This window comes from Solanum tuberosum, unplaced genomic scaffold (genome assembly GCF_000226075.1).
Source record: "Solanum tuberosum cultivar DM 1-3 516 R44 unplaced genomic scaffold, SolTub_3.0 scf00114, whole genome shotgun sequence".
Taxonomy (NCBI): Eukaryota; Viridiplantae; Streptophyta; class Magnoliopsida; order Solanales; family Solanaceae; genus Solanum; species Solanum tuberosum.
Window position 1 is genome coordinate 1097356 of NW_006239038.1, and position 11281 is coordinate 1108636.

Consider the following 11281-nt stretch of genomic DNA (forward strand, 5'->3'; position numbering starts at 1 on the left):
GACGATATATATATATATATATTTTATTTTTTTTAAAAATAGTGGCACACGATTCAAAATTTTAGTGAATAACAATGAACTCGCCCCTCTACCCTTCTTCACTTAAATTATCACCACCAAATTATTTAAAGAAAAATATGAATGAAGAAGAAAGGGTTGTAATGGTGGTGAAATTGAAGTGCAAAGGTGGAAGAGTCTTGAGATAAAGAGAAATTAGAAGAATTTCAAGAAAGTGATTAATGTTTATGGTATTAATTAATTATTTATTTAATTTGTTAATTATGGGGGGATACAAGAATTAAGGGGAGCTTAATTTTGTTCATTCATGTTGAAAGGTGAATATGAGGTTATAACAGAATTCTGTTTCATGCCAATGGATTTCAATGTTCTAGAAAAAAATTTCTTCTTTATGTTCTAGATTTTTTTCTTGGTCTTAGATTCGATTAATTCGAATTTGCGTATTATAAAGCCTATTTAAACTTTACATGCTCTTTAGAAAACAACGAAATGTATAATCTTACGTCTTGAAAAATAATTTTTAAAATAATAATAATTATTAAAAATAAATAAAATAATTACCAGAATTTGTGTTCAATTTCGTGTCTTACGTCTAGATCTTTTTCTTGGTTTTTAATTCATGTTTAATAATTGTATTGGAGTTCAATTAATTCAAACTTACACATTGTGTGCCTATTTAAACTTTACACATCCTCCAAGAAATAACGATTAATACGAGTATTTTATTATAATATTCGTATTAATTGATCTATAATCTTACATCTGAAAATATACTTTTTAAGAAATAATTAATATATTTTTTTGAAATCCCAGAATAATCCGCAACCGCTACAATCTCTACTACAACCTTTACCCTTCGGGATGAGCACTTTGTGTGCACTAGATAAACTATCACTGTATAATAACCGTGGAAACCACACAGAAAATATCAACAACACTAAGTAAATCCTATGCGATAAGCTCAACTCAAAATACATAAAGAGGAATCAATCATGAGTTATTTGTACAAACCAACTAAGTCATTCTAAATTACAATTTATATTTTCTTGATATATTAAAAATAACCGCGCACTTAAATAAAATCATGAAAAAGTGGCTGGCGTGCCATATTTAGCACGTGTATATCCTAATTTACTGTGGTCCAAAGCTAGCAATCCGTTAAATCAGATACTCCACCTACTCCTCTTTTAATTTGACTTCATAGAGTAATTTTTTAATATATAAATAAAATTTTAAATTTGTATAAAATATTATAGGATATGGTAATTCATATTTTATGTGTACTATATTATATAAAATATATATATCTACTAATTTAATTTTATATAAATTCAAATCTTTATTTATTATATTCAGAATAAAAAGGCATAAATATCAACGTGAAATAAACTAAAGTAACACTTATTTTTGCTGTCCAGAATCTGCAGATCCACTAGTTCTCTTTTGTAATTTAATCTAAAAAACTGAGCTGTTTTTTACAGATTAAAAAACATAAAAAATACTATAGATTATATTATAAAAAATAAGAAAAACTAAATAGCTCTAGTAGATTGTCCTTTTCTTTTCTGCTGTATTATTCTCTTCAACTCTGCTTGACTGCTTCTCACCTCTCTTCTTCATCAATCATTACAGGTAAGTGGACTCATTTTAGGTATTTTTTCAACTTTTTCTATATTTTGATGCTTAATTTGAAAAGGGTATTGATTTTCTTTTCTTGTAATGGGTTTAATTTATAATTATAGTAGATAAAAATCCTACCTTTTTATTTTTTTTGTTGTAATATGCATATTTAATTTGTGGGTCAACTTTAGTTTTAGCTTTCTTGGATGTTTTTATACTAAAGATTGATTCTTGGAATGTTTTTTGTAATGGGGTTTCAGGTTATTCACATTTGGATTTGCTTATGAGTTTATGGGCATGTTCTAGTTTGTGATTGAGCTATAAATACTCTTGGGTTTTCTCCAAGTTCAAATTTTTGAGTGAGGAGGAAGCTCATTGAGGTGTGGAGACAAATGAAAGGTGAGTTCTTGGATTTACCTACTTGGGATCTATGTTGCCTGGACTCTTCAAAAATGTCATTTTTGTGTGTTGGATTCTCCAAAAGTATGTATTTTTGGAGAATTTGAATCAAAAGTTGAAGAGTCCGCGCAACTTATCTTGTTTTGGAAGTTCTTTTCTTGTTAATGTTTCTTATGTAATGGAATGTGATTTCTCCAGGTAATAAAATGAATAGTGCAACACCTAGTCTGTGGTTAGCTCAAAACCCTAGCAAGAGATGGGGTGAAGTGTTCTTTCTGCTTTACACTCCCTTTTGGCTCACTTTGTGCCTTGGTGTTGTGGTTCCATTCAAGCTCTATGAGGTGTGTGACATGTCGTTGAATTGATTGAACATCTCATCTAAAAGCTTAATCTTTAAGAGACAAAACACTTTTTGTTTATATAATTACATCTTCACAAATGTAGTAGAGATTTTGTGAGTTTATGAAGGTTGGAGATTGTATTTGTATGTTTGAACCGTGGCCTTGTGATGTGCTTGTTTAGTTCTATGCTGATTTTCAAAAAAGTTGTCTTTTCTATGAGGGGGAAGGAAATTAGGGAAATCAGAGAAGAGGACCGTGTAAAGGGAAGTGAACGTTCCTTATTACTATTGCCTAATGGGGCAGGATAGAGTGGAGTATTTCGGGGATGTGTACCACCAAACTAGATTAGTTTGCAATTGAGGCTTGACTGATAGATTATTTGTAATATTGCTTATAGAAAGAGGAAGATAAAGGAGCAACATGCAAAATTTTATGAGAAGCCATTAATTTTGCATGTTTCAATCTATGATGAAAATTAATGAAACCTTGTAGCTTTCTATGAGGCATCTTGAAATTCTGAAACTTCAGATGTTTTTGAAGACTTTGATTCTAGTTTTGCTTGTGGGGAATGATGCAAGAAACAATGGATCATCCTTATTTTCCGTTACATTAAACTAGAAAGCGTGAGAGAGGATTGTATGTAGTGAATTTTTATGTTGTCTCTTGTTAAGATATTCCATATGATTCATTTGTAACTAACAGAGTGACTTATTATGACAGGATTTCACAGAGTGGGAATACCTCTTGGTGGGGCTTATTTCTGCACTTCCTGCTTTAATTGTACCCATGATATTTGTCGGAAAGGTGAGTTCTGTCTCCTACTACTGAAGCCCTGGTGATGAATCAACAATTTAATAACCAGACCTGTAAAAGTTTTTTAGTGGCTTATTCAAATGAGCTGCAGAGAAGGGGAGCCTTGGCGTAACTGGTAAAGTTGCTGCCATGTGACCTGAAGTCACGGGTTCGAGCTGTGGAAACAGCTTCTTGCAGAAATGCAGGGTACAACTGCGTACAATAGACCCTTGTGCTAGGGCCTTCCCCAGACCCCTCGCATAGAGGGAGCTTAGTGCACCGGGATTCCCTTTTTTTAAAAAAAAAATTAAATTACTACCAGTTATCTTTTTGTCACCTTTTCTCATATCAAACTACTCAATTTGGTCATTATGGATTTGTGCTTAGTGGAGGAGATAAAATACTCATAACTTTTATGTTTAATGTAGGAGATAAAAACGATTTTTTACGAGTCTAAATTCTCATGTGCAAACTGTTGCATTTGAGTGATGAGCCTTTTCCTGTAACTAGCCAAGCTCTTGAGTGCAACTTCGTCATGTCTATTCTTGATGATATAACTAGTGCGATCTGTATAGTTAAAAAAAAATAGCTCTATAGCATTTTCTCACAAAACTAGTCACATGACGGTTTATTATTACATGTAACTTTTGCAGGCTGACAGGAACCTTGCTTGGAAGGATCGTTATTGGGTGAAGGCAAGTATTCTTGAAGAATTATCAATTACTTGTCTGCAATTTGAAGGACCCATCGATAAGCCTCTCTTATGATTTGTTTCTAGATTTAATTCTCATATGACACATTGACCAAAGTAGACTCAGTTCGGAAAATATTTTCATGGAGAGAAAAGATAAATATAAGTGACAAAAAATAAAGAACACAAGAAAAAACAGTTTTTGTTTCCCTAGATTGTGAAATTGGGTTATCTTTCTTGATTTATGGTATCTGAGCTCCCTTATCAGCATTGGTGCTAATAGACAAAATTACTAAAATTGGCACAGATTAATTGGCTAGAAGTTTCTAATGACCTCTTAATGAAACTCCTATTGTGGATTCTTTAGTTGAATAGGGTGGCATAGACAAGAAATTTCCTTGTTACAAATGTCGCTAATTTGACGATTCTTTCTCTAAGAATTCTTTTTGGTGCTTCTCTGAGCTGACTATTGGTTTGCTGTTATTCCAGGCTAATCTCTGGATAGCAATTTTCACTTACGTTGGGAATTACTTTTGGACCCACTATTTCTTCACAGTTTTGGGGGCTTCTTATACATTTCCATCTTGGAAGATGAATAATGTAAGCCATCTGTTAATTTTTTTCGTTTGACTCTGTTCTTCACTTGGAATTTTCATTTTACCACAAAGGTAGGGGTAAGGTCTGCTATACCCACCCTCCCTAGACCCCACTTGTGAGATTATACTGGGCATGTTGTTGTTGTATTGGCAAAAGCTATATAATGCGACTCTCTGCAGGTACCCCACACAACTTTCCTTCTAGCACATGTTTGCTTCCTGTTTTACCATGTCTCTGCAAACATGACCCTTCGTAGACTACAGCATGCTATTGCTGATTTACCCGAGAATATTCAATGGGCTTTCAAGGCTGGGTGGATTCTGGCATATGCGTATTTTATAGCTTATCTGGAGACATTAGCTATTTCCAATGTAAGTGGTCAATTGTAGGAGTCCAGAAATATCTTACTTAAGGGTATATAGCTTTATTAGATTCCTTTGAGATGCATGAATAAGGCTAAAAGAATCACTTGTTTGTTTCTGACCTATGCAGTTTCCGTACTATGACTTCGTGGACCGAGCAGTCATGTATAAAGTTGGTTCCTTGTTTTATGCGATCTACTTCATTGTAAGCTATCCAATGTTTTTCAGGTAAGAACTTCTTTCCCTGTAGCTTCTGCCCCTGAAGTTCTGCTAGTGCAGATAAGGTTTATTTACAGCGTCGTTCCAATGTCGTTTAATAAACTTCTTCAAACTTTTATCATTTGATTGCATTAGTCAAATCAGTACTAAACTAGAGTGGAAAATGAGGATATGTAAAGATTATGAGTACTACACAAGGTGGATGAGTTCCACCGACTAGTTGAGTTAAACATACTTCACAATATTCCATAGAATTGCCTCAAGGTAGATAATGCTGGAGGAAGATCGAGTTCTATGAGATGTATTTTGACAAGGTTTCAGATTTAAAGGTAAAAATGTAATTTGCTGAAAGAATATCTGTTCTCAAGTTAAGCTTGCCTCAGTTTTTGTTGAGCAGCGAGATGCTCATTATACTTCAAAGATTTTCTTGGCCAACTGACCTTGCAAATAAATTTTGAGGCCGAAACAGATGAGTGCATTATTGAGTTGATTGACGTTGTTGTAAAGATTTAAAGGGCTTCATAAAGTCATCTAATCTTTATTTTAGTGGTGCTAGTAGCTCTCTTCAATCTTTTCTAGAGGGCTATTCATGAATATTTCAACGCAATTTGACAGTTGCCAGTGAGATTTGGTCTACTCTAGTTTTCCAGATATAAGGTGTGCTACAAGTGAAAGTGGTCTAAGTTGTTTTATTAACCGTCTGAGGCGCTTTCAGAAATGTTGATGTTGTTTGACAATAGAATCCTGAAATTTCACACTGGACTTGTTTAGGATTGGTAAATTTCTATACTTCACTATTGTTAAAAGAGAAAAAATCAACGAAAAACCGTTGCTCTTGGAAGTGCGTTTCTAAAGTGATCTAGGTGATAACCCTCAGGGGTTGGCCTGCTGGCAATTGACTTGAGCCTTGGGGTTTGCTCCCTTTCAAGGTCTCAAGTTCGAAACCCACTGGGTGCAAACAATTTATGAGGGCCATCGGACTGGGTAAAACCTGAATTAACCGTGGTGCACTTGCGGGAAACTCCTTGCCGAGGGCCTGTGCACCCCCGGGATTAGTCGGGGCTCAAAGAGACTCGGACACCCGGTGCAAATCAAAAAAAAAAAAAAAAAAAAAGTGATCTAGGTGATCTAACACCCTTGTAACCGTTTGTGGATTTTAACCAATATTAGGTGATCTAACCTTAAATGTCTAGCATCCTACACGCCTGAACCATTGTCGTTAGTCATTGTGGTCCAGAACCTAATGCATTCTTACTCTGTGATCGTTTACTGATCAGTTTTCTCCTTGGGTGTAACCGTTTGTGGAATTAAACCAAGATTAGGTGATCTAACCTTAAATGTGCATCGTACTGCATGTCTACACTATCGTCGTTAATCATCGTGGTCCAGAACCATATACGCTTTTACTCTGTGATCTCTTACTAATCATTTTTCTGGGTTGGTGCTTGCTTTAATGCTCAGGGTTGATGAGAAACCTGGAGATTCATGGGACTTGCCAAGAGTGTCCATTGATGCATTGGGTGCTGCAATGCTAGTCACCATCTTACTCGACTTATGGCGCATTAGTCTAGGTTCCATTGTTCCGGTGCCAGAAACCAAACAATGTCCTCAATCAGGACTCCCATGGTTTGCCATGACATCTTGAAGGACTCCGAAGCACGAGACTCAGAAAAGTTAACACCTTCTGTAAAATCACAGATGTTCAGAGTCTTTTCTTGAAATGTTGTTGAGTGTTGACTATGATCAGATTGAACCCTTGTTGTACTCTTACCAACTTTTAGACATTCTCAGAATGATGTTTAACTTGTACTCTTTCTGAACACTATGTTTTATTAGTAGCTTCTATGAAACTGGTGCCTCTATGTATTTCTTTGTAGCAACAACAACAACATAGCCAATGTAATCCCACGAGTGGAGTCTGGGAAGCATAGGACTGTATGCAAATCATACCCCTACCTTACAGATGTTTTCGATAGATTCTTAGCTCAAGTAAAACATATACTATGTAAAGCAAATACAATAGTGATGAAACCAGGTTAGAAAACAATGAAGAAGAAAAAATAGTAGCAACACTAAAAAAAAAATGATACCTCAAGTAAATGAAACATCAAGTAATACTAAAATCAAATATTAAAATAAAATAATTATACAAAAAAATGACCTTGATTCCCAAATATAACAGACTTCTTTTTTTGTATTCTAAAAATAAACATGAGGTTGACTATTACCAAGACTTCTAGTAGTTAGAGTATGGTTTACGGATTTGATCGAATTTAATAAATTTAGTTTAAATCTAAGTGATCGAACACTTGTAAATTTTAATTCTTGACTACGCTCTTGCTTTTGGTATAAAATGCTTTTCTGGCAATTTGCTTTTCACCATTAAAGACAAAAAATGTCCAAAAGGACTGTTGTTGACCCATTATGCATTTTTAAAAATCTGATCTGTCTGTAATATTTTTTTTTATTTCCCATTTTCAGATCCAGAACAAATTCATTTATAAAAGGTACTACATATAACAATTAAATAATCATTTCGGGTTCGAATCCTACAACGTGATACAATCTCTAAGCAGAGACGGAGTTAGAGTATAGTTTACAGATTCAATGAAATTTAGTAACTTTAGTTTAAATTCAGTTAGATATAAAGTTATAGAAAAAACCACTATAGATAATAGAATTATTAGTTAAGTTGAGGTTATTCATTTGATATAAATTAAAAAGTCTTGAAATGACATTATTTTAAAGATTGTCACATGAAAAATTGATGAAAATGAACTAGATCTATGTATTTGTCAAGTTAAATGTCTCTCATTTACTAGTTATCATCAGGATTCTTGATATGGTGCATCAGATGCGACTGTTTCTCTCTTGATCAAAGATCTCAATTTTTTTTTAGTAGAAATCGTTTTTTCTGAATGAGCTCTACGTAGTGCAGATCTAAATTAATCGAACTCAAATGTGAGTGTATCGAAAGAAATAAAAAAAATCATCATGATTCAATTTCAATATAAGAAAAAAAATGAATGGTGGACTTAACTAACTTTAAAAGTTAAATTTCGAATCTAAATTAGGCAAATTCATAACATTTAAGTCAACCTTGCCTCGTTTGAACTTGTATCATAGCCAGATCAGATAATCCAACAATAGATAGATCCCTATCCCTATCGATACGAGTAGATGAGAGTGTGACACTCAATCCCACATCAAATCGGGAATGAAAACACAATCCTTTCCTCGTGAACTATTTTTTTATGTCCACGTCACGTGGATCGGGTAATTAAGTCATCTACTATACCTTTACCCCCACCCCCACCCCACCCCTCCATTTCCCTCTTATTTCAATTCAAATCCATCAACGGCTACTTCATCTTCCTCAGAACCCTAACACTCCCTTTCCTTCTTCTTCATCTTCACCATTTCTGTGGAGAAAATACAAAATGAAGCACTATATGCAACAACGAAACACGATCTTAAGGGAGAATCACGACGCTGCCGGAGCTACAATGCCGCCGTCGTCATCTCCAAACCCTAGCCTTTTGAAGCAGAAACCGTCGAATTCGCCAAGTAATCCTAGCAGTAGTAGTACAAGGAAGCATAAATCATCTAAAGAGAATGCTCCTCCGCCGTATCATCCGTTAGATCTGAGCTCATCGCCGGCAGTTGGTTTGAAGAATAAGAGTCCTCTGCCTCCGCGACCGCCGCCTAACTCGAATAGTTTGAAACGGAAGCTTAATTTGGAGTCTGTTGGTACTGAGAATCTAGTTGCTGGATCTTCTGATTCTGGAGTAAAGGTAACATTTTGAGGAAATTACGTTCATTTTGCTTGTTGTTGTTTTTGAATTCGAATGGAACTGGTTCAAGTAGAGGTGAATTGTTATATGGAGGATTCCTGTTGCTAAATCCGACTTTTTTACGATCGAAGTGTGATAGTTGATGTTGTTTAGCTTTATGTTGGTTAATTCCACGAAATTTCTGTTTTTTGTGGTCAATTGCTTCTGAGAAATGTAATCTAAGGATCTCCTAAAAGTGATTGATTTATTAGTTTCTCTGAGAGCTTCTAAATTGATTATCACAATCAAACAATCAATCAATTGAGCAACCACCACAGTAACAACATACTGTAAAGTGTAATCCCACAAGCAGGGTCTGGGTAGGGTAGAGTGTGTGCAAACTTTACCCTTTCCTTAGGAGGTAGAGAGGCTGTTTCTGATAGAGCTCCGGCTCAAGTGTAAGCATCAATCTTGAATGAGCTAGGGTTGATTATATGAATCCTCTATATCCATGCTGAATTTTATGACTATTTCTGCACGGTACTTATCTTTTTGTTTCTACTTGATCTTTCCCTTGGAGATTAAGATAGATCTCTGTTGGCTTTTTTTGGTTAAATTTCTGCTATTTGTTAGGAATGGTTTTACTGATTGCTTTGGAGGTTGTACCTTAACACTTGGAGGAAGAGATCACCTATCATTTATGTCTTCTTTAGCTTGATTGCTGGGTGAACCTGTAGAAGAACAAGTAAACTAGAAATATTCGTTCTCTATTTCAATCTTGACAATGGTTATCATTTATAGGAACATACAATTATATGCCTTCATTTGAAATTTTAAAACGCTGAGAGTGGCTTGGTTTGCTGATATCAATAGTGGCTTGCTGTTTATTCCAATAGTATTTGATCCACTCTGTTATGTCTGTCATTGACTCATTGTGCCTCATTCTACCCTCTGTTTGATTGGTTCAAACAGGCATTGTCCAAGTGCCTAGTACTTGTAGATCACATATTGATTCCTTTAACTTTTCTCATCTAAATCAGGTCATAGTGAGGATGAGGCCGCCAACCAAGGATGAGGAAGAGGGGGAAGTTGTTGTCCAGAAGATCTCTAATGATTCTTTGTCCATAGCTGGGCATACTTTTACATTTGATTCTATTGCAGATACGCAATCAACACAGGTAAAAAATAACTTGTTAACCTATGCTTGTAAGAGGAAATAGCTTTATTGAGTACTGTATTTTAGTCAGATAAGTATGCCTCATCCTTCCTTTTTGTTCTTTGCTTTGATATAACAAGTATACCTTAAAGAGGAATAATGAAAGAGTGACATGCACTTGACTCTTCTTCTTAACTGTCCTTTCAGGTTGATATATTCCAGCACGTGGGAGCTCCTGTTGTTGAGAATTGTCTTGCTGGGTTTAACAGCTCAGTATTTGCTTATGGGCAGGTAATGTTAGCCCCAAAACCTCCTGCTATATGTTAAATATGCCTGCACAACTTCAAATGTTCTTTCTTGTGCTTGACATGTCACATGTCCCAATAATATTTAATATGACTTGGAAATTGAATTGTTCAGACTGGTAGTGGGAAGACATATACAATTTGGGGACCAGCCAACGCCTTGTTGGAAGAAAACTTGACCATTGATCAACAGGGCTTAGCTCCACGTGTTTTTCAGAGGCTTTTTGAGCGTATTGAGGAGGTGACATGTTGTCTCTGTGATCCTATATTTCCTGGATTTGATATGTTGTATATAATGTGATTCCATAATACATGCATTTTCTTTTCAGGAACAAATCAAGCATGCTGACAAACAGCTCATGTATCAGTGTCGATGTTCTTTTCTTGAGGTTAATTTGACTGGACCTAGTCGGTTTTAACGTGAAACAAAGTCAATATTTGCAGTTGTCTAAATCTTTATTAACATTAATGATGTACAGATATACAATGAACAAATCACTGATCTGTTGGATCCTAGTCAAAAAAATCTCCAGGTATAAAAAGAAATACAATATAAAGTGTGTTGTATGCATTATCTGTATCCTTAGTTCTACTTATTTGATAAGGATTTTCAATTTGGCTTCTGTTTTCAGATCAGGGAAGATGTCAGAACAGGTGTTTATGTGGAAAATTTGACTGAGGAATGTGTGTCCTCCATGAAGGATGTGACAAAGCTTTTGATGAAGGTTCAGACTACTTCCATAATTTTATTCAACTGTTAGACATATTGTAATGCAGGCATGACTATATTTGCCAGATAGAATAGACCAGTATAGGATAACAGTTAGCCAAGTGAATATGTGAATCAGGTAAGTCACTTAGGCAATTAAACTTGCTTAGGTGCAGTAACATAAATGATAAAGTTCTACTGCTGTTCGTACTAAACTAAATCATTAACTCGTTTTACTGCAATAGCAACGCATTTGACAAGGAAGCTTAATCATAATCCCCCCCCCCCCCCCCCCCCCC

General features: G+C 35.1%; 2 protein-coding genes across 3 annotated transcripts in view; both read left to right on the top strand.

The window, feature by feature from the left end:
- Window positions 1-1509: 1509 nt before the first annotated feature.
- On the top strand, window positions 1510-6905 carry LOC102603067 (cycloeucalenol cycloisomerase). 2 transcript variants are annotated; one of them, XM_015309779.1, is made up of 9 exons: window positions 1510-1669; window positions 1899-2037; window positions 2236-2378; window positions 3099-3182; window positions 3824-3865; window positions 4351-4461; window positions 4638-4829; window positions 4951-5048; window positions 6501-6905. In XM_015309779.1, the coding sequence occupies exons 2-9, from the start codon at window positions 2031-2033 to the stop codon at window positions 6682-6684; spliced, it is 861 nt and encodes a 286-aa protein (XP_015165265.1). In that variant the 5' UTR covers window positions 1510-1669; window positions 1899-2030; the 3' UTR covers window positions 6685-6905. The 2 variants fall into 2 exon arrangements, with proteins under 2 accessions (XP_015165265.1, XP_006349895.1); XM_006349833.2 differs by having other exon boundaries at window positions 1510-1650.
- A 1479-nt stretch (window positions 6906-8384) lies between these two features.
- The window catches only part of LOC102603402 (kinesin-like protein KIN12B), an 8685-nt gene continuing 5788 nt past the window's right edge, over window positions 8385-11281 (top strand). Inside the window, exons 1-7 of the mRNA XM_006349834.2 lie at window positions 8385-8833; window positions 9853-9990; window positions 10176-10259; window positions 10389-10514; window positions 10603-10662; window positions 10753-10806; window positions 10906-10998. Of these exons, the coding sequence (XP_006349896.1) occupies window positions 8480-8833; window positions 9853-9990; window positions 10176-10259; window positions 10389-10514; window positions 10603-10662; window positions 10753-10806; window positions 10906-10998 (909 nt within the window). The 5' untranslated portion in view covers window positions 8385-8479. The remainder of the gene's footprint in view (window positions 8834-9852; window positions 9991-10175; window positions 10260-10388; window positions 10515-10602; window positions 10663-10752; window positions 10807-10905; window positions 10999-11281) is intronic.